Source organism: Symphalangus syndactylus, chromosome 3, assembly GCF_028878055.3.
Source record: "Symphalangus syndactylus isolate Jambi chromosome 3, NHGRI_mSymSyn1-v2.1_pri, whole genome shotgun sequence".
Lineage (NCBI taxonomy): Eukaryota > Metazoa > Chordata > Mammalia > Primates > Hylobatidae > Symphalangus > Symphalangus syndactylus.
Genome location: NC_072425.2, coordinates 9,045,516 through 9,067,656, shown reverse-complemented (window position 1 = coordinate 9,067,656; position 22,141 = coordinate 9,045,516). Strand labels below are relative to the sequence as shown.

The 22,141-nt window shown below is 61.9% G+C and overlaps 1 protein-coding gene across 6 annotated transcripts in view; it reads left to right on the top strand.

Annotated features, from left to right (window-relative positions):
- Positions 1-22,141, top strand: part of KCNT1 (potassium sodium-activated channel subfamily T member 1) — a 91,272-nt gene that overhangs the window by 47,002 nt on the left and 22,129 nt on the right. For 5 of the 6 annotated variants that reach the window (XM_055270408.2, XM_055270407.2, XM_055270412.2 and 2 more), the window contains 16 exons: positions 862-941; positions 1,705-1,804; positions 4,972-5,028; positions 6,059-6,107; positions 7,659-7,718; positions 8,333-8,407; positions 8,473-8,556; positions 9,484-9,578; positions 10,758-10,938; positions 16,058-16,222; positions 16,531-16,667; positions 19,258-19,321; positions 19,462-19,570; positions 20,820-20,928; positions 21,170-21,319; positions 21,739-21,977. In XM_055270408.2, the coding sequence (XP_055126383.1) occupies positions 862-941; positions 1,705-1,804; positions 4,972-5,028; positions 6,059-6,107; positions 7,659-7,718; positions 8,333-8,407; positions 8,473-8,556; positions 9,484-9,578; positions 10,758-10,938; positions 16,058-16,222; positions 16,531-16,667; positions 19,258-19,321; positions 19,462-19,570; positions 20,820-20,928; positions 21,170-21,319; positions 21,739-21,977 (1,754 nt within the window). Of the gene's footprint in view, positions 1-861; positions 942-1,704; positions 1,805-4,971; positions 5,029-6,058; positions 6,108-7,658; positions 7,719-8,332; positions 8,408-8,472; positions 8,557-9,483; positions 9,579-10,748; positions 10,939-16,057; positions 16,223-16,530; positions 16,668-19,257; positions 19,322-19,461; positions 19,571-20,819; positions 20,929-21,169; positions 21,320-21,738; positions 21,978-22,141 lie in introns of all 6 variants that reach the window. The other variant, XM_055270409.2, reaches the window with a different exon arrangement.

Sequence of the window (22,141 nt, the reverse complement as noted above, 5' to 3'; positions counted from 1 at the left end):
ATGCAGGTGGCCACGGTAGGTGAGCCATGCAATCTCCCCACCCCACCTCACCCCACCTGCCACCCCGGGCAACTGGCACACTGTGGTCTCTTCTCAGGACCGCCGGGGCCCAGTTGGAGGCCAGAGGGCTGGGTGGCAGGCCCCATGAGCAGTGGTGTGCATGGGGGTTGAGGGGTGTCTGGGAACCAGTGGCTGCGGCCATAGGTGAGCCTGACGGAAGAGGAGCGGCCCTGGCTGGAGGGGCCCCATAGCTGGCAGCGAGGTGGGTGCAGGGATGACCACTTTCCCACCAGCCCATCTTCCCTGACAGCCCTTAAGGCTGCAGTGGCCCATAGCCTGGGAGCACAGCCACCAGCGGCCTCCAGACAGAGCAGCTGACCATCAGCTGTGGACATCCTGTATGACGCAGGTCCTATGGCATGTTCTGAGCGCTTGCAGTGTCCTGAGCACCATGCCCAGGGCCATATGGGCAACTTTACCTCCTGGCAGCTGCCCTGCACCCATGGAGGCTTGGGCGAGGGTGTGTGGAGTGAGTGCCGCACCCTGAGCCCCAACAGGGCGGCCTGGAGGGCCCAGACTCACAGCAGCGAGTGCCCAGGGGTGCAGGGAGGAATCGTTAGAGGAGCCGAGGCTGGGTCGGCTGTCTGCTGGGTGTGACGGACCCCAGGGCCCTCCAGGGTCTGAGGTGGAGGCAGTGGCCCTGCTGGGCCCCGTCTGACTTCTCAACTCCTGCAGCTGGAAAGTTGGAAGCAGTCAGTGAGGTTGGGGCTCCCGGCGTGTCCCCAGCCTGCGTCCCCGCTGGCCCTGAGCCCCCAGTCCCCGCTGGCCCTGAGCCCCCCACACCCCCCTCTGCTCCCCCAGGGTCCAGGTGGAGTTCTACGTCAACGAGAACACCTTCAAGGAGCGGCTGAAGCTGTTCTTCATCAAAAACCAAAGATCGAGTGAGTGGGGTGCCTGGAGGGCCACTCCCAGGCAGGGAGGTGTTGAGGGCGCCGGGAGCAAGCCTGGCAATGGCGAAGGCTGGGGCTGTGAGCTCAGGGAGGAGTCCATGGGGTGGTAGCCGCCTGAGTGCTGCGGGGGGATTTGGAAGCAGGGTGGGCATGGGTCTGCATGGTGAGTGGGGCACAGGGTAGCCCCCTCTTAGCTTCACACTGTCTGAGACCAGGGCCTCTCCAGCGGGACCCATGGGGACACTGTCCTGCCTGCTGGACACTGGGCTGGATGGGGCAGGACCATCCATAGGGCCAGCAAGGTCTCCCCTGTGGCCACGCCCTGCCTCCCACCCCTCCATACAGACCCACCCTCCCCAACAGCTCCCTGCCCTGTTCCCAGCCAGAGCTTGGCCTCATGGCCCCCACAGGGATGCAGATGAGGACTTGGGGGTTTCCCCAGGGGCTCCACATTCACCTGCCTGCTCCCCAATCCCCATCCTGTCCCCTAAGAAGTGGAGTGGCCTCTAAAAATCCCCTGCACCCCAAGTTCAGGCACCTGTAAGGTGGGGCCAGGGACGGAGCCTCTCGGAGGCTGACCCAGGAGCATCAGCTCCCAAGCAACGCAGGGCACCCAGAGCTCTGGGTGCAGCCCGGGTGCGGGAGGGGAGCCCAGCTGGGGCCATCCAGAGAGCCCAGCCAGACCCGGGTGCAGGCCCTGCTCCCCGAAGCCCAGGGCTGGGTCAGAGCCCTGAGGCCGCTGCCCTCCCCGCAGGCCTGAGGATCCGGCTGTTCAACTTCTCCCTGAAGCTGCTCACCTGCCTGCTCTACATCGTGCGCGTCCTGCTCGACGACCCGGCCCTGGGCATTGGATGGTGGGGCCACTGGCGCGGCCGGGCGAGGGGTCCCGGGTCCCAGGGCTGAGCCTTCCTGCTGGGCCATTACAGAAGCTGATGGCGTCCCTGGGGGAGCCCCTGTGCCTGGGGCCTTGGGGAGTCCCTCCTTCCCCAGTGCCCGTCCCAGGATGGAAAAAGCCAAGGACTCAGTGCCCAGGCTCCCGCAGACAGCTCAGCGCAGGGAAAAGGGTCCCCATCGTAGACTTCCAGCTGTGCCCTTAGCTACTAGCCAACCCAGAAGGTCCACGGGAAGGCTGGAGCATCTAGGAAGCCCCTCCCTGCCCCCACAACTGTCTCCGTGCTCACTTGAGCTTCTGCAGGTCAGGGAAGGGGGCGCCCAGTCCCCCTGGGTAAAGCCCCTACTTGTTTCTTGGGGTGTCTTCTACCTCTCCTGGGTCCCAAGGAGTCCCCTTCCGGGGGCCCATCGTCCTGGGGCCCATGCTCCAGGGACTTCCGGGAGAGGTGCTGGGGGCAGCAATCTGCACCGTCAGGTCCTTACCAGCCTCGAAGCAGCCGCCATGAGGGTGGGTGGGAACTTGCTCTCTCTGAGTCCTGTTCTGTCTCCTTCTGCTGTTGCTGCTTCGAGAAGTGGCGGCTGCTGGGACCTACTCTGTGCCCAGGGTGCCTTGGCAACTCCTGCTCACCTCTGTGTGTGTCCCAGGGGGCATCAGCAGGGCCCTGTGGCCCTCGGTGCCAGATTGTCCTGAGTCATGTATTTGGGGACAAGTCCCCCACCCCAGGCCTCTCACTCTGGCTCCCTGGCACTTGGATGCTGTGCTCTGTGTGCTGTTTCTTCTCTCCCCTCTCCTGCCTCGTTCCCTTGTCCACTTGTTCTATCCTGCCTCCTGGTTTCCAGAAATCCTTCCTCTGAATGTCCTTCCGAGGATGACGTCTCCAGTCCTCTCCTGTTTTACGCTTTCCCCATCTGCTGGGCCTGCTTCTCCCGAGCTCACATTGGGCCCTGATTTTTTCATACCCATAGATTTCCTCGAATGTCTGGTGCCATTTGTGCGTAAGAGTGCTCAGGCACTGAGGGGCTCTGCAGCCACATGTGTGGTGTGGTTGTCACCATCCAGCCATCGGGGTGAACCCTGCCTGCATGCTGGTCCCCTCTCTGGCTGCGCAGAGCAGGTTCTTCCCTGGAGAGGAAGGCCTGACTGCCAGGAGCCTGGCTTCTGGGGGCCTAAAGGCGTGCATGTAAACTTTTGCTCAATCCCCCTTTTCACCTGTTACTCCATCACAGGGGGGCCTGGCATCCCCAGGCCAGAGACTTTCCCTCTCCTAAGAACGAACCTCATGTCTTTGTCTAGGTCGGAAGAGGGCAGAACCCACTAGGATAGTTTGAGAAGGAGAACTGGGCCCTAACTGACTCTCAAGCTACTTTTCTGGGTCACCCCCCACCCCAAGTCCCAGGGTCCCCTGGGGCTTCTGGTTTCACATCCCCACAGGGCCCAAGTCTGTTGTGTTCACTGCCCGTCCCCTAGCACAGTGTCCAGGACATGGATAGGGGTGGGAAGATGGGTGGATGATGGATGGATGGTTGGATGGATGGTGGATGATGGACAGATGATGGATGGATGGATGGAGTGGATGGAGGGATGAGTGGATGGGTGGATAATGGATGGATGGATGGATGGATGGATGGATGGATGGATGGATGGAATAGATGGATGGAGGGATGAGTGGATGGGTGGATGATGGATGGATGGATGGAGTGGATGGAGGGATGAGTGGATGAGTGGATGATGGATGGATGGATGGATGGAGTGGATGGAGGGATGAGTGGATGGGTGGATAATGGATGGATGGGTGGATGGATGGATGGAATGGATGGAGGGAGGGATGAGCGGATGGGTGGATGATGGATGGATGGATGGAGGGATGAGTGGATGGGTGGATGATGGATGGGTGGATGGATGGTGGGTAGATGGTGGATGGAGGGATGAGTGGATGGGTGGATGATGGATGGATGCATGAATGGATGTGGATGATGGATGGAATGATGAGTGGATGGGTGGAGGTAAGGATGTTGGATGGAGGGATGAGTGAATGGGTGGAGGGATGAGTGGATGGATGGAGAGACAAGCAGATGGATGGATGGATGGATGGATGGATGGACAGATAAGTAGATGGATAGATGGATGAGTGGATGGATGGAGGGATGAGTGGATGGATGGAGGGATGGATGGATGGACAGATGAGTAGATGGATAGATGGATGAGTGGATGGATGGAGGGATGGATTGATGAGTGGATGGATGGAGGGATGGATGGTGAATGGATGGGTTAGTGAATGGATGATGGAGAAGTGGATGGATGGAGGATGGATGGATGAGTGAATGGATGGATGAGTAAGTGGAAAGATAGATGGGTGGCTGGATGATAGATGGATGTCCAGATACTTCTGTGGGCATTTAGTTTGCAACAACCCCATTAAAAATCAGGGGAAAGTGGGTCAGTTGAAAGAAAAGACAGGAGCTGGCCATCACCAGGGGCCTTGTGAGCAGTGAGGTCTCCTTGGTCAGTGTCCCTGGCATTGGTGATGGTCTGGGATAAAACTAGCGTGTTGGCCATGCCCTGGTCACTGTCGCAGCAGCTGGTTCCAGGTGGTTTGGGGGTCGCTTGTCCTCCGAAGCAGTTTAGGGACGTGCCTCTTGGAGTCAGCACCTGGGGATAGGAGCTTCCTCTCCCTGTCTCTTGAGCACTCTCCAGCCTTGTTCAAGGCAGCTCTGGCCTTGGGGAGGCCCTGAGTGTTCCCAAGTGCTCTCTCTGGCCATGTACGGCCCCTCCCTGGGAGCTTGTTGTCAGCACAGGTAGAACCAGCATGTTGCTGTTGGGTCGGGGCTACCCCCAATCCCACAGATGTGGGATGTACCCTCGCTGTCTGCCTGCTGGGCTGAGCAGAGGCCACCCCAGCCTTCCTCAGTTAGAGGCCCTCCTGCAGGATCTCTGCAGTGGGCAGGGAGGGGGCAGGCTGCCTTGTCTCCCAGGTGTTAGAGCTCTGACCCCTCCAGGATGTGGGGGTTAGCCCTGGGTGGGTGAGTAGGAGGCCCCCATGAACCTGAGCCTGTGGAAACCCTCGGGCAGCAAGTCCTTGCAGTGGTGCTGGAGGGGCCAAGTCCAGGCCAGCGCTGTGTCTCTCCACAGCTGGGGCTGCCCAAAGCAGAACTACTCCTTCAATGACTCGTCCTCCGAGATCAACTGGTGAGTCCACGCTCCAGCTCCCAATAGCCAGGCACTCAGAGGCCTGAGACCAGGGTGGGGTGGGATGAGTCCACGCTCCAGCTCCCAATAGCGAGGCACTCAGAGGCCTGAGACCAGGGTGGGGTGGATGGACAGAGGCTCACACTGCCTGGTCCCTGAGGGACAATGCCCAGCCTCAGCCCAGCAGCCACCCAGGTTCCCCAGGACACATATGCCCTTGGCCCTGGCTGTGGTCAATGCTGGGAATGTCCCCTTCAAGAGGAGCAGTTTGAGAATTATGAGTTCCCAGCCAGTTCCACAGCCTCCACACACTCTTCCTAAGCCCAGTGAGAGATGCAGGGAAGCCCGTCCCCCAGTGAGTCGGCGGCTTTTCTTCCAGTTCACCATCTTACGGCCAAGGAAGGTGGCTGCCCTGGGCAGGCAGTGGGAGGTGACTGTGGGGCAACTGGGATGCCTGGTCCAGAGGTTAAGACCTGTCCCCAGACCCTGCAAGGTGTGTCCCCAGTGCCTGAGCCCCTGTCCGCATCAGGCAAGGAGCAGGTGGCCCCCTGTAGCCATGCCCCTGCCTGTTTATGGATGAGGAACCGAGGCTTGGGGAAACCCAGGGGGCTGTCAGTTCGGGCTAGCCTGGCTCCAGGGACCCAGGTGAAAAAAACAGGCTACCCAGGCTGGGGCCCAGGCTGCTGTTGCCCGTTGTGTCCAGAGAGGAGAAGCTTTGCCACCCTTGGCAGTGTCATGGGCTGCAGGCCGAGGCTCCATGGGGAACTCAGCCACTGGCCCCGGCCTCACAAGTACCTCCTGGGGGGCCTGCCCGCTTCAGTCCTGCTCCCTCCTCCTCTCTTGGGGAACCTTCCCTTCCCTCCTCCTTATGGTCCCCTCCAAAGGCAAGGTAGGCTCCTTTGGTCCAGCCCCAATGAGCGGCACATGCTTGGGGCCGGTGGAGGCCAATGGTTATGGCCCTAGCCCCAGGGTGGCTGGGGAACACCAGTGGCTGCAGTGCCCTACTGTGCTGCCTCCTTTCTCTTCCCAGGGCTCCCATTCTGTGGGTGGAGAGAAAGATGACACTGTGGGCAATCCAGGTGAGTGCCCTACCCTGCCCCCCTCCCCACTGCAGTGGCGCTCAGTAAGCACTGAGGACCAACCCAGGCTCAGTGAGCACTGAGGAGATACCCAGGCTCAGTAAATGCTGAGGACAAACCCAGGCTCAGTGAGCACTGAGGACAGACCAAGGCTCAGTAAACAGGTGACTCCAGCTCAGTGGGCACTGAGGACAAACCCAGCAATTACTGACCCAGGCTCAGTAAATGCTGAGGACAAACCCAGGATCAGTAAACAGGGACCCAGGCTCAGTGAGCACTGAGGACAGACCCAGGCTAAGTAGGGGACCCAGGCTCAGTGAGCACTGGGGACAAACTCAGGCTCAGTAGGCAGGGGACCCAGGCTCAGTGAGCACTGAGGACAGACCTAGGCTCAGTAAGCAGGGAAACCAGGCTCAGTGAATGCCAAGGACAAAGCCAGGCTCAGTAAACAGGTGACTCAGGCTCAGTGGGCACTGAGGAGAAACCCAGCATTTACTGACCCAGGCTCAGTAAATGCTGAGGACAAACCCAGGCTCAGTGAGCACTGAGGACAGTCCCAGGCTCAGTAAGCATGGGACCCAGGCTCAGTGAATGCCAAGGACAAAGCCAGGCTCAGTAAACAGGTGACTCAGGCTCAGTGGGCACTGAGGAGAAACCCAGCATTTACTGACCCAGGCTCAGTAAATGCTGAGGACAAACCCAGGATCAGTAAACAGGGGACCCAGGCTCAGTGAGCACTGAGGACAGACCCAGGCTCAGTAAGCAGGGAAACCAGACTTTAGTGAATGCTGAGGACAGACCCAGGCTCAGTAAGTAAGGAACCCAGGCTCAGTGAATGCTGAAGACAAACCCAGGCTCAGTAAGCAGGGGTCCCAGGTTCAGTGAGTGCTGAGGACCAACCCAGGCTCTACTGCTGTCCACACAATTTTCCCAGGGATCCCTGAGGACTTCCTGACCCCCTCTGTCTGCTTCACCATCTGAATCTCTCCCTCCGCTGACCCATCTGTGTCCTTGCTGTTTTCCTGGGGTGGAGAGTGCACAGGCCAGGTTCCTGGCTGGCTCCTGGGTAGGTGACCCAGTTCATGACTGGGTCCCATGTCTCCATCTGAGCCTAGAGAGGGTCTCTCACGCCCACCCCTATCATGTTCCAGAGGGGTCAGGAGATGCCTGTGCTGAGAGGGGTTCCGCTGGGAAAACCAGGTCCACCGAGCCTCCATCTCCGTTCCCTCCCCACTGGGGCAGCGAGAATAGCCGCTCTCTGGTGTCTTCCTGAGCGTCCTGCCTCACCCACTGCACCCTCCATCCCAGCCTGGGCCTAGAGTGGGTGGCCCAGGAGGACCATGGTTTCAAGACTCCATCTGCCCTCAGCCCTGGCGGGGGTCAGCCAAAGGCCTTGGTGGCTAAGACTGTCCTGACATGGGAGTGAGGGTCAAGGCAGCCCCCCAGACACACACCTGGCTTTGTGTGGTACCTGCCCTCGAGGCCTGTGGAGTCAGGCCCTAGCCCCAGCCCCGGCCTACTCCAGAGCTCCTTCCCTTTCCTGACTCCCAGGTCATCGTGGCCATAATAAGCTTCCTGGAGACGATGCTGCTCATCTACCTCAGCTACAAAGTGAGTGCCTGCCCAGGGTGGCACCTCACAGGGGGTCCCTACCCTCCCCTGGGTCCCCACCATCCCCAACCTCCCCCTCCTTCCCCCACCTCCCCCACCTCCCCTTCCTTCCCCGACCTCCCCACCCTCCCCCACCTCCCCACCCTGTCTCCCCCTCCCCCTCCTTCCCCCGCCTCCCCACCCTCCCCCTCCTTCCCCCACCTCCCCACCCTGTCTCACCCTCCCCCTCCTTCCCCCACCTCCCCACCCTTCCCCACCTCTCCCACCTCCCTCTCCTTCCCCCACCTCCGCACCCTGTCCCACCCTCCCCTGCCTTCCCCATCTCCCTCACCTCCCCACCCTCCCCTACCTCCCCTTCCTTCCCCCACCTCCCCCTCCTTCCCCCACCTCCCCCACCTCCCCCCACCTCCCCACCCTGTCCCACCCTCCCCCACCTTCCCCACCTCCCCCACCTTCCCCCACCTCCCCCACCCTCTCCTATTTCCCCACACTTCCCGGCCACATCCCCTGACCTCCAGGGTGGGCTCCTCACCCTCTCCCCACCCTGCCCCTCCCCTGCTGGGCCTCACCCCCACTCTCCGTCACCCCCGCTGACACCCCCCATTTGGCCCCAGGGCAACATCTGGGAGCAGATCTTCCGCGTCTCCTTCGTCCTGGAGATGATCAACACGCTGCCCTTCATCATCACGGTGGGTGAGCCCTGGCCCTGGAGTGCGGGCCCCGGAGCCGCAGCCCTGACCTGTCCCCTTCACAGATCTTCTGGCCGCCGCTGCGGAACCTGTTCATCCCCGTCTTTCTGAACTGCTGGCTGGCCAAGCACGCGCTGGAAAACATGATTGTAAGCCGGGGCGGGGGATGCAGCTGGGACTTGGGGGGGCCACCCTCAGCCTCAGCGGCCCTGGAAGACACTGTGCGATGCGGCCTGCCATGCCCCGGCCCTGGCGTGACCTGTAGAGGACCAGGAGGCCAGGGCAGCAGAAACTCTGTCTCTGCTCCTGGAAAACTTCCAAGCCAAGCCCTAAATGCCCTCCTTCCAGAAAGAAACTCAATCCCAGAGCTTTTCCTAAGCCTGGAAATTAAATGGCTGGCGGGAGGAGGAGGGACAAAGCGAAGGGTGTGACAAACCCAGGCCATGAGGACCAGGCCATAAGCAAACCGGGGCCACGGGGCCACAGGCAGGCCCTGCTCTGAGTGTCTCAGCACGGTCCCTGTCATGTGAATGGCAGCAGCCGGTTCCCTAGGCGCCCACCCTCTCCAAGCCAGACCCCTTGACTCACAGCCCCCATTCCTGCCCCAGCGGTAAGTCGGCGTTACCATGCTGGGTCCAAGCCTTGCACACTAACCAGCCCTCTGACCTGAGACTTAAGCCTCATCCCCGGGGACGTAACTAAGATGGGGACCCGTCCTGAGAGAGGACAGCAGAGGGGGTGCCCTGCCCAGGTGCAGGCTGCCCCGTGGGCCTCAGCGGAGACGCAGGTGTGGCCAGGTGCAGGCTGCCCCGTGAGCCTCAGCGGAGACACAGGTGTGGCCAAGTGCAGGCTGCCCCGTGAGCCTCAGCGAAGACACAGGTGTGGCCAAGTGCAGGCTGCCCCATGAGCCTCAGCGGAGACACAGGTGTGGCCAGGTGCAGGCTGCCCCGTGGGCCTCAGCGGAGACGCAGGTGTGGCCGGGCCGTCTGCTTTCCACCGTCCTTCTAGTCTCTATTTATTGGCTCCTGGCGGGGTCCACAGTCCCTGCCTGCTGACGGCCACCGCTCCTTCCACAGAATGACTTCCACCGTGCCATCCTGCGGACACAGTCAGCCATGTTCAACCAGGTCCTCATCCTCTTCTGCACCCTGCTGTGCCTCGTTTTCACGGGGTGAGTGCCGGCCGTCGGTGCAAGCACCCCAGGACGTTGGGGAGGGCCCGAGAGGCAAGCAGGGCCGGGCGAGGGGATCCAGACGCCTGTGTCCAAGGGATCAGGGGGCAGAAAAGGCCGCGGTGCCTGGGCTGCGGGTGTCGGGCCACCCAGCTGGGACTGAGGTCAGGAGGCAGCTCCAAGCCCACGTCCCCAGTACACAAGCAGCCCTGCAGCCTGGCTCCTCCAAGGCCAGAGATACCCAGATCTGGCTTCCTGGTCTATGCGATGGACATAGAGAAGGGGACTGGCCCCTAGGCCAGATGGGGTCTCTTGGCTGAGGCCCAGCTGCAAGCAGGGTCTAGAGGCAGCCAGGGTAAAGGTGGGGGCGCCCAGAGCTGCGAGGGCCTCCAGCCCACCCAAGCACGCCCACTGTGCCCACCTGCCTGTGTCCCCACGGAGGGCTCATGTTGCTGCTCTGCCTTGGGTCCCAGCGAGGCCTGGTCACCACTTCCTGTCCCCAGGCAGGGATGTCAGGCAAGCACTGTGCCCTGGGGGAGGGAGAGTGCCCTGCGTTTCCCGCCTCCCTTCCCCCACTGCCCCTCGTGACAGACACAGAGCTCAGTGGGCAGACTGGGGCATCCATGAGGATAGCATCTGAGACCTGGCCGTGACCCCAGCCCTGCCCATTAGACCTCCCAGTCTCGGGCCTGGGTGGCTTGTCTGGCTGTGCCGGGCAGAGGCCTGAGTGTGGTGGGTAAAGGGGCAAGGCTCTGAGATGGGGGTAGAAGGCCAGACCCCAGGTCCACCCCTGTGTCACCCAAGCTCACGCTGATGACACAGCCCTGCATCCCCTGCTCCCAGAGAATTTTCCAGGGCCCTAGGAGAGCGCCACCAGGTAGGCAGGGAGGCTCCGGGGAATTCGCTGTGAACAGAGGCCGCCATGCTGTGGCCGAGGGGCCAGTAGCATTGTCAGCCAGCGTCAGGCAGGAGGTGGCTCCGGCAGAGCCTGGGGACAGATGGGCAGGGCTGAGGGCCTGACGCCACCCAACTGTCAGGAGGGCGGGGCTCACCTGATCAGGTGATGCACAGCTCAGTCTCCTGGGCAGTGAGGGTCCCGTGGGCAGGCAGGATCTCTGAGGGGCCACAGCCCCCCCAGCTTCTGGGCCCCAGGCCGCCCCTGACTGCCAGGGGTTGCAGGACCTGCGGCATCCAGCACCTGGAGCGGGCGGGCGAGAACCTGTCCCTCCTGACCTCCTTCTACTTCTGCATCGTCACCTTCTCCACCGTGGGCTATGGCGATGTCACGCCCAAGATCTGGCCGTCGCAGCTGCTGGTGGTCATCATGATCTGCGTGGCCCTCGTGGTGCTCCCGCTACAGGTGGGTCCTCTGGGCACCAGCCCCGGGTGGCACCAGCAAAGGGACAGGTGGGCGCCGGCAGAGGGAGGGTGCCACTGAGGCTGTGGCACAGTGCAGGGGCCACTCCCAGGAGGGGACAGCGAGGCCAGGCGGGTGGTGCCTGCTCCGTCGCATGCCCCCACTGAGGGTCTACGGCGGGTCCGGTGGTGCTCAGCATGGTGGATAATGATGGAGTCCCATGAGCTGGCCTCTTCCTTCTGGGGATATGGTGGGTCTCCGGTGCCAGGGTGACCTGCCCCTCCCAGGCCCCGGACAGAGTGCAGAGAAGGGTCAAGGTAGACAGCCGGTCCATTTCCCATCCACAGCCAGGTGCAGCAGCAGCTGCCAGGCCCACGGGGGGCATACCCCCCGGCCACCCCGTCACCACTGCTGAGGCCCACTGCCCACTGAGCAGAGGAGGGGGTGGGGCACGACCCCACGGGAAAGGTGGAGGCCTGGAGAAGGCAGCTGCCCCAGGGTGCGAGTGCTCGGGCTGGACTGCCTCTGACACCTCCTCTAGGCACCCCAGCCCACCCTGGAGGGACCCTGCTATTGGGGAGATGGGAGTGGGGGGGCCCCCTGTGGGTGGTGGAACATTTTCCAGGAGCCTGGGTAGGAGGAAGAGCCCGAAGAGGTGGGCAGGGCCTTCTGGGAGCCAGACCCCCAGGTGGCTGCAGGATGCCGGAGAGACAGGGCAGTGCTCCCAGGGAGCCTCTGCCGCCCCCGGGCTCAGCCCCAGCTCCCTCCCCTTAAACAGCAGCGGGCGTGGCACAGGTATGGGCCCAGGCCAGGCCTGGCTCTTCCCCTCACTATATCCGAGCCAAAGCTGTGGCACCAGCTGTACGACCCCCAGGGTGGGCCACGTTCTCCACATCTGCAGCTTCCGTTCCCCTAATGTCAGATGGGGGCGTGCGCGTCTTTCCACCTGGTTGTCGGCCACTCCACCGCCCAGTGCCGCGAGTCCCATTCCTGTGAGCTGCTCGCTCCTCTTTGATCTGCCCCCTGGTTCTCGCTGATGAGAGAAGTGTTCTAGAAGAAGCCAGCTGTGTGTGGCTTTTCCGTGACTTCCTGCTCCGTGACCTCCCCTCTCACTTTGCTTACAGAATCTTCCATTCACGGATGGTCTTGATTTTTTTTTTTTTAAGAGATGGGGCGGGGGGTCTCACTCTCATTTTGTTGCCCAGGCTGGCCTCGAACTCCTGGGCTCAGGCGATCTTCCTGCCTCAGCCCTAGAAATAGCTGGGATTACAGGCGGCTTGGCTTTGATTCACCAATCTTTCCCTTATGGTTTCTGTTTTCCTGTCTCGACTTAAAAAGATCATTCCCTCCCTCGATCATAAACCTGGCTTCCTATTTTCTTCTAAAAGTGTGAAGCTCGCCTCTCACCTGGAGGGTTTCACCCACCCGGAACCACCATGTGGGGTGGGGCTGGAGCTGGGTTCTCCCCTCTGACGCCTGCTCCCCCACACCCCGCATTCTGCTCCTTTCTCTGCACATTTCATAACCAGGCAAGGGCAGGAGCACAGTGTGGGAGGCACTCCGTACGGTGACACTGCCTCCCGCCTCGGCCCTCCTGCCCCAGTCCGTAAACCTCACCTCAAATTCTTTACCTTAATTACTTCTGCAAAGACCCTTTTGCAAATGGAGACCCATCCTGAGGTGCAGGGGGCCCTGCTTTCAGGGCCATCCTTGACCCTGCTACGGGCCCCCAGCCTCTGTCCCTGGTCCTCCCCGGCCCACACTTCACCACGTGGCCAGCACCTGCTGAGGCCACTGCACCCAGATGCTCTGCAGAGGCCTTGACCAATCCAGTCTCTGAATTCCCCCACAAAGCCCTTCCAGAGACGCATCCGAGAGGCCCCTGGCCCCGCTGAGGTCAGAGGATGGGTCAGCAGAGCCAATGCGTCCCCCTTTCCCCTGTGGGCCCACGGCCCAGCCACATGCAGCTCCACCTTCATGCTCCATCCGGCTCCTCTCCCCACCCCACACACCCCAGAGTGAAGAGGAGCCCCAGCCCCAGCCAACCCCAGGGTTGCTTTCAAATAAAGCAGGAGCGAAGCGCTCTCTCCTGGGCTTCTCATGAGACCATGGCACCCACGGGTAAGGGCCAAATCAGGATGTGCAACAGGCCTGTTCCGTGTCCCTCTGCTGTGTCCACAGCCTCCGGGCCGGGGCTGCCTTCCCATTCTGCTCCTGAAGCACCAGGGGAGCCCCCACCTCCCCTTATCTCCATTAAGAAGTAAGACAAGGCCAGGTGCAGGGCTCATGCCTGTAACCCCAATACTTTGAAAGGCCAAGGCGGGAGGATCGCTTGAGCCCAGGAATTTGAGATCAGCCTGAGCAACATAGAGAGACTTCATCTCTACCAAAAAGTATGAAAATTAGCTGGGGGTGGCGGCGTGCACCTGTAGTCCCAGCTACTTGGGAGGCTGAGGCAGGAGAATCGCCTGAGCCCGGAGGTCGAGGCTGTGGTGAGCTGTGATCTCGCCATCACACTCTAGCCTGTGCAACAGAGTGAGACCCTGTTTCAAAAAAAAAAAGGGCCAGGCACAGTGGGTCCTGCCTATAATCCCAGCACTTTGGAGGGCTGAGGTGGGTAGATCGCTTGACATCAGGAGTTCAAGACCAGCCTGGGAAACATGGCAAAACCCCGTCTCTACCAAAAAATAGGAAAAATTAGCCAGGCATGATGGTGCACAGCTGTAGTCCCAGCTCCTCAGGAGGCTGAGATGGGAGGATCACTTAAGCCCAGGAGGCAAAGGTTACAGTGAGCCAAGATCACACCACTGCACTCCAGCCTGGGTGACAGGGTGAGATGCCATCTCAACACCATCTTAGAGAAAAAAACAAGACAAGGTGACTCCAGGTGCACCAAGTCCTGCAGGCATCACACCTGCACTGCTCTACAGGTAGATTCACGGAACAAATGCGCCATCGTCACAAGAACTGATTGCATCGATGGGTATGGCCATGGTGACAAGTGACCAACAGCCCAGCAGCCTGCACGCAGAGGCGTCACTGTAGCTCGGGCTCCGTGTCCACAGTGGGGTCCCTCAGATCAGCCACCGCCTGCCCGCCTTGTCTCCTTTCTTCCGTGTGGGGCAGGCAGAGCAGGCCCTGAGTGGGACGAGCTCTGAGTGAGGCAGGGAGGAAGGTGGGGGCAGGGCCTGGGGGCTGGCGCACCCTCCCCCCCATCAGCCCTGCCGGGCCTGGTGCTCAAACCTGACCCAGGGTGGGCCTATGCTGTCCCTGGCAGGGCTGGGGGTGATTGGGACAGTGATGCCACTGACTCCACCGTCTAAGCCGCTCCCTGCCTCCTCCGAATAACTGGAAAGACCAAGCCTCTAACTGGAGATGGTAAGGGCGGGCTGCGGTGCCCTTGCCCTCGGTCTCCACTGAGCTGAATTCACCAGTAAAAACCCTTGAAGCAGAGTGATGACCCCCAGGCTCTCGCTCACAAGCGTCTTTCTGGAACATAGCAGCGCCGGCTGGGTTCTCCTGGAAGCATCCTCCAGGCTCTTCGATCAGCAAGACAGACAGGCGGCTTAAACAGCAGACATGTATCCTCTGCCAGCCCTGGAGGCCAGAATCAGAAGTCGAGGGGTTGGCAGGGCTGACCCTATCAGGCCGCTTTGAGGGAGATTGTCCCACGCCTCTCTCCAGCTTCTGGTGGTGCCGCAATCCCTGGGGCTCTGTGGCTGTAGAAACCTCAGCCTCTGCCCCATCTGCACTTGGCCTCTTCTCTGTATCTCTCGCTGGATTTAAGGCCCACTCCAACCCAGGGTGACCTTATCTTAAATCATTACATCTGCAGAGACCTATTTCCAAATTAGATCACGTGGCGAGGTTCTGGGCAGATAGGACTTTTAGGGTCACTACGGAGCCACCGTCATTAGCTCCTTCATCCTCACGGCAGCCCTGGAGGCAAGTGCCATGCCACCATCTTGCAGGTGAGGAAGCTGAGGCTCAGAGTGGGGGACGTGAGCCCTGGGGTGTCTGACAGCAGAGCCCCCGCCAGTACCACCCACGGGGAAGCCTCTGTTCCAGTCGCCCTGGAGTCTTGAGCACCTCCCAGCTGTGGAAACTGTTTTGTGTGGCAAGGCAGTGGAGCCTCGTCACCGGAACAAAGCGGGCACTGGATAAGTGCAACGAGATGGTCCGATTTAGACCAGATGACAGCACATCACCTGTGCAGGCCGCAGTCCATGGGAGCTGCTGCCATTGTTCATTTAACACGTGTTCAATGAAGCCGGGCACCATGACTTAGCCTGTAATCCCAGCACTTCAGGACAAGGCAGGAGGATCACTTGAGCCCAGGAGTTCAAGACCAGCCTGGGCAATGTAGTGAGACCCCATCTCTACAAAAAATAAAAGTAGCTGGGCATGGTAGTGACGCACCTGTAATCCCAGCTACTCAGGAGGCTGAGGCAGGAGGATGGCTTGAGCCCAGGAGGTCAAGGCTGCTGTGAGCTGTGATTGCACCACTGCACTCCAGCCTGGGTGACAAAGTGAGACTCCATCTCAAAAAAAAAAAAAAAAAAAAAACCAAAGACTTTCACCTACAGGCAAGTGGGGCCGGTGCTGAGGCCCCAGTGGCCTCTGTTTTGGGTCTGTCCCCTTTGAGTCTCAACACCCAGAGCTTGCATCTGGGGAGCATGAGCCAGGGCAGGCGGCATCCTCAGACCAGCAGCCTCAAACCACCTGCCCCGCCAGACATAGGCTTCTGACTGTGAGGCCTGCAAGTGCCTGGAAGACCGGGGTCTGAGGCCTGATTTGGCCACCCTTACCATCAAGAGAGTGATCTCCAATTCCACGGGCTGAGCCTCCCCACCCTCGGTTTACTCCACAGTCTCCAGCTGCCCCTTTTCCCTTGGTCCCCACACATCCTGCCAGCTGGGCCTGCGTCCTGCTCTGTGTCATCTGAGGCTATCAGCATCTACAGCTTCCATGTGGGAAAGGCCCCCCTAATGTAGGTGTCACCCCCCGGCTGGCCCTGCCCCAGGCCCCCAACAGACAGTCGTGTGTCAGGGCCCAGGTGCTTCGCTGGGAGCCCTCGCTCCCCGGGCCTGGTCGCTGGTGCTCACCTGGTTCTCATCTGCAGTTTGAGGAGCTCGTCTACCTCTGGATGGAGCGGCAGAAGTCAGGGGGTAACTATAGCCGCCACCGTGCGCAGACGGAGAAGCACGTGGTCCTGTGCGTCAGCTCCCTCAAGATCGACCTTCTCATGGACTTCCTGAACGAGTTCTACGCCCACCCCCGGCTCCAGGTGAGGCCCCTGACCGCAGCCCAGCAGACGCCTCCCTTCCGGCCCCCAGAGACGCCATCCTCTCCCTAGGACTGCTTGGCAAGTCCCTGAGTCCTCTCAGCCTCAGTTTACCCCTTCAGTGAGGGTGGCAGCCCACACTCGGGTGGGGGTGGCCCTGCAGGGGTCCCTCTTTTCCCTCCCACCAGATGCAAGATCACAGTGAGCTCCAGGGCCCAGAGGTGGTGGGCACAAACACAGTCCTGAAGGCAGGGCCGCCCGGGTCGGGCGGGGGCTGGCTCAGAGGGTCTGACCCTCCGCCTGGCCGGCAGGACTATTACGTGGTCATCCTGTGCCCCACGGAGATGGATGTCCAGGTGCGCAGAGTCCTGCAGATCCCTCTGTGGTCCCAGCGGGTCATCTACCTCCAGGGCTCTGCGCTCAAAGACCAGGACCTCATGCGAGCCAAGTGAGTGCTGGTGGGCGCAGGGGGCGGCGTGGGGGCACCTTCCTGAGTCAGGTCGGCTGCTCAGGGCTGAGGCATTGACCATCGGTCTCCTGGCTAACGAGAGCCATGAGAGCATCGTAGACTATCCCCAGGGTGGATCATTTGGAGTGAACCATCCAGGGTGGACCGTCTGGGAGGGACCATCTAGGGTGGACTGTCCAGGGTGGATCATCTGGAGTGAACTGTCAAGGGTGGACCATCTGGGGTGGAGCATTCAGGGTGGACCTTCTAGGATGGACCATTTAGGGTGGACCATCCAGGGTGTACTGTCTGGGGCGGATCATCTGGGGTGGACCATTCAAGGTGGACCATCTAGGGTGGATCCTCTGGGGTAGATCATCAGGGGTGGACCATCTGGGGTGTACCCTCTGGGGTTGTCTGGGGTGGACTGTCTGGGGTGGACCATCCATGGTGGACCCTCTTGGGTGGATCATCTGGGGTGGATTGTCTGTGGTGGATCTCCAGGGTGGACCATCTGGGATGGACCCTCTGGGGTGGATCGTCCAGGGTGGACTGTCTGGGGTGGACCCTCTGGGGTGGATTGTCTGGGGTAGACTGTCCGGGACCTCTTGCAGCTTCTCCAGCTAAGGTCCCAGGCCCAGATGAGCAGGACCCTGCAGCCAGGCCCTTGTCCCTGCACCATACCCACTGTGGGGCAGCCCAGCCCAGCCGAGTCTCCGTCTCCCTTTTGCAGGGTGAGGGGCAGCCTTTTGCGAGCTCCACCTTCCCCTGCTCTAAGTCTAGGGAAATCTTTGTCAAGTTCTAGGGAGGCTCAAAATAGAACAGGGGCGGGAGAGTCGGCTGCTGTGAATCAAGGTGGGATAACGGGGGCTGAAGGTAGAGCTTCCTTTTAAAGACAAATCGACAGAGTGACAAGGTAACCAGAGTATATTGTTACCTGGAACTTTCCAGAATGTGTTGGTGCACTTTCTGGGACATTCCCCGGAAAACCCTCCTGGTGATGTTTTCATTCCAGGAGCCTGAATGTGTCCTTAGGGGCATAGTGTGGGTGGTACCTCCCAGGGTCTCTCCTCATCGCTCCCCCTCCCCCTGCCATGTCCAGAGCCCCAAGCTGGGACCCATTGCCTATGGAACGCCGCCTCTTTTGTGGTCCCGTCCCCAGCACACACAGGCAATGCACCTGCTTGGGCCCAGGGAGTAGGGAGAGGGCAAGGGCATAGGCCATGCCCAGCCAGGCAGGGATGAGCCTAGGGCTGTGGGTACAGGGCCTGGGGCCCCTGCGGAGCAGGCAGTGGTGCCAGTGATGTGGTGGGGTTCCCTGCCCTGGGGCAGAGGCGACAGTTTCTCAGACAGCATCTCAGCAGTGCTGGGTAGTTTCCGCAGCTGGGCGTTCAGGAGACCCAGGAGGCGCTGGGAGTGACCACCCAGGTTCCCAGACCACAGAGTAGCCAGGCCAGGGAGCGGACAGGGTCTCTGCCCCCGAGTTCCCCCCTCCCTCCTGCACCCCAACCCAGCCCTGGGTGAATGTCTAATGGCAACGTACAAGATGGGTACCCCAGAAGCCAGTGCCCAGGTCAGGTTAGCTCCCCTGGTGCCCAGGTCACTGGCACACACTGAGGTGGGGTCTCCACCGGGCCTGCTCGTGCCAACCCTGGACCCCTAGCCCCTGACACCTGGGAGTATGGACAATTCCAGGCGGCCCAGCCATCAGAGCCCCCTCGCATGACCTCCTGATGCTGCTCCTACCTGGCCAACTTCAGGGACAAGCTGGGGGGCTGCTTCAGAGAACAGGGCCTGGGGGAGGAAGGGCAGGCACTGCCCTAGGAAGCACCATGGGCTCCCACTCAGGGCCGTGGCCAGGAGAAGCTGTCAGCTGGTGTCTCCAGGACACACCGTCCATGGCGTCTGCCCCCCTGCCCCCACCCACTGTCAGCCTGCACACGCTCGGGGGACAGGTGTGGCTCCTGTGGCTTCTCGACTGTCGGAGCTTGGAGTCTCCCTAGGGTGTCCAGGAGTCCTGACCCAGCTCAGAGCCTGCCAGGGATGGGCCAGGGAGTCTGGAGAGGCCCAGAATGCCTGCGGGGGGGCACTGGGATACCTGGGGGGGGGGAGGGGCACACAAGGATGCCCGCCAGGGGGCACTGTGATATGGGTTGGTTGGGGGGCAGTACGGGGATGCCCACTGACGGGGCACTGTGATGCCCGACCAGCAGAGAGCAGGGGCCTCCTCCCGCCTTCCATCCTCCCCGCCTTCCATCCTCCCCGCCTTCCATCCTCCCCGCCTTCCATCCTCCCCGCCTTCCATCCTCCCCGCCTTCCATCCTCCCCGCCTTCCATCCTCCCCGCCTTCCATCCTCCCCGCCTTGCATCCTCCCCGCCTTGCATCCGCCCCGCCTTGCATCCGCCCCGCCTTCCATCCGCTCCGCCTTCCATCCGCCCCGCCTTCCATCCAGCCGTCCTCCCAACCTCTTCCTGCGCACCTGCTGCTCCAGCCTCCTCCTAGGGGAGGTCCTCCCCACCTCGCCTCCGCACCCCGGCTGTGCTGCCCCCTCCCCTGCTCCACCCACGCTCAGGCCCTGGTGCATTGCAGGATGGACAACGGGGAGGCCTGCTTCATCCTCAGCAGCAGGAACGAGGTGGACCGCACGGCCGCGGTGAGTGAGGCTGAGGCCCTGCCCGGGCGGGAAGGGGAGCGGGGCTCCCCGAGGGAAGAGACCTGCCCCAGGCTGCCGGTGCCACCCAGCAACCCACAGAGGCCAGCCTGGCTGCACTGACCAACCACCCACCCCGCCAGGACCACCAGACCATCCTGCGCGCCTGGGCTGTGAAGGACTTCGCCCCCAACTGCCCCCTCTATGTCCAGATCCTCAAACCCGAAAACAAGTTTCATGTCAAGTTTGCCGGTGCGTCAGGGCACACGTGGGTGATGGTGCGTCTGGGGCAGGGCTCGTGTGCACACGTGTGTGATGGTGCGTCTGGGGCAGGGCACATGTGCACACGTGTATGACGGTGCGTCTGGGGCAGGGCTCATGTGCACACGTGTATGACGGTGCGTCTGGGGCAGGGCTCGTGTGCACGCGTGGGTGACGGTGCGTCCGGGGCAGGGCTCGTGTGCACACGTGTGTGATGGTTCGTCTGGGGCAGGGCACGTGTGCACACATGTATGACGGTGCGTCTGGGGCAGGGCTCGTGTGCACACCTGTATGACGGTGCGTCTGGGGCAGGGCACGTGTGCACACGTGTATGATGGTGCGTCTGGGGCAGGGCGCGTGTGCATGCTGTTGGGTGATGGTGCGTCTGGGGCAGGGCGCGTGTGCACACATGTATGACGGCGTGTCCAGGGCAGGGCGCATGTGCACATTTGTATGACAGTGCGTCTGGGACAGGGTGCGTGTGCACACGTGTATGACGGTGTGTCTGGGGCAGGGCGCATGTGCACATTTGTATGATGGCGTGTTTGGGGCAGGGCGCATGTGCACATTTGTATGAGTGCGTCTGGGGCAGGGTGCGTGTGCATGCTGTTGGGTGATTTTGCATCTGGGGCGGGGTGCGTGTGCACACAGGCGAGCTGTGTGGGGGAGCGGGAGGGGCTGGCCCTGGAACTCCTCACACAAGCACACCAGGAGGTGCTGGAGGGGACGGCAGACCCCCATCCTTACTGCATCCGAGAAGGGACCTAGGGGGTCCGACCTCTTTAGATGAAGAGTCTTATGCTGGGGCCCTGGGGTCAGTGAAGTAGGGTCAGAGGTCAGGTGGGGGGCAGGAGCACCATCTGATGAGCACCTCTATGGGCAGGGACCATGCCGGGTGCCCGGGGGACGGGGACAGGCCCCATGCCAGGTGCCCGGGGGACAGGTGTCAGGGCCCACATGGAGTGCCCGGGGCACAGGGGCCAGGGCCTGCCCCGCCCTGGAGCTCCTCGCTGAGCTGGGAGAGAAGCACAGGAACGGTGGAAGGTCCACCAAGGCTCAGACCAAGTAGGGGGTTGAGGTCCACAGACTCTCGGGGCAGAGATGCTGAAGCTGGACAGCAGACATGGGGGTACCAGGCCAGGGTGCATCTGCACAGCGCCTTCAGGAAGTGAGCAGGTGCTGTGGGGGAGGAGACAGCCGGCAGCGCAGCAGGTGGACCGGCCTATCCCACTGCCCGCAGACCACGTGGTGTGTGAGGAGGAGTGCAAGTACGCCATGCTGGCGCTGAACTGCATCTGCCCGGCCACCTCCACCCTCATCACCCTGCTGGTGCACACGTCCCGCGGCCAGTGAGTGCCCCGGGCCCCGGGGGACCGACCTCCATGGCCCGGCTGGCGCAGGGAGACAAGGCAGGGCCTGCATGGGGGCGGGGATGGGCTTCCCGGAGGAGGGGCGCATGGCGGGCAGAAGTCCTGCACAGGGAGGGGATCCATGCCAGGGGAAGCGGAGGGGCCACCTGCAGACCCGGCCGGGGAGGAGGGGCAGCCACGGCCGAGGGTGACGATCCCCTGGCCCCGCCCCGGCCCACAGGGAGGGACAGGAGTCTCCAGAGCAGTGGCAGCGCATGTACGGACGCTGCTCAGGCAACGAGGTGTACCACATCCGCATGGGCGACAGCAAGTTCTTCCGCGAGTACGAGGGCAAGAGCTTCACCTACGCGGCCTTCCACGCCCACAAGAAGTAAGGCCGGGCTGCGTCCATAGGGCTGACGCTCCAGGGCTGCTCCGTGCCTTCCCCACCCGCCTGGTCAGGCACAGGGGTGGCCCTGCAGAGGGCTCGGGGGCAGGGCATCAGGTCATCCGGTCATCCTGCCTGGCGAGGGCAGCCACAGGACTGGGCTCCGGGTCCACATAAAAACCTGCCACGCGGCTCCTCCCTGAGGCTTGTGGGCTGACCCCAGCTCTCTGGTCCCCAACATCTCTGGGACGGGAAGGCTCGGCCAAGATCCCTGACCCCACATGGTCCCTGACCCCACATGGTCCCTAGGAGGAAGACATGGAGCTCCGGTGGGGACTCCGGTGATTTGCAGCAAGGGCAGGCAGGGAGCGGGACAGGGCGGGCGAGCAGTGGTACCTGAAGCTGCCGGTGCCCCCGCCCAGGTACGGCGTGTGTCTCATCGGGCTGAAGCGGGAGGACAACAAGAGCATCCTGCTGAACCCAGGGCCCCGGCACATCCTGGCCGCCTCCGACACCTGCTTCTACATCAACATCACCAAGGAAGAGAACTCAGCCTTCATCTTCAAGCAGGAGGAGAAGCGGAAGAAGAGGGCCTTCCCGGGGCAGGGGCTGCACGAGGGTCCGGCCCGCCTGCCCGTGCACAGCATCATTGCCTCCATGGGTGAGCCGGGGCGGGCACGCGGGACTCCCTGGGCCTGTTCCTTTGGCGAGAGGCCAGGCGGGACGGGCAGGTGACCAGGTGGGATGGGAGACCAGGTGGGATGGGAGACCAGGCAGGACAGGGGCAAGTGACCAGGTGGGATGGGAGATCAGGTTGTGGGGAGA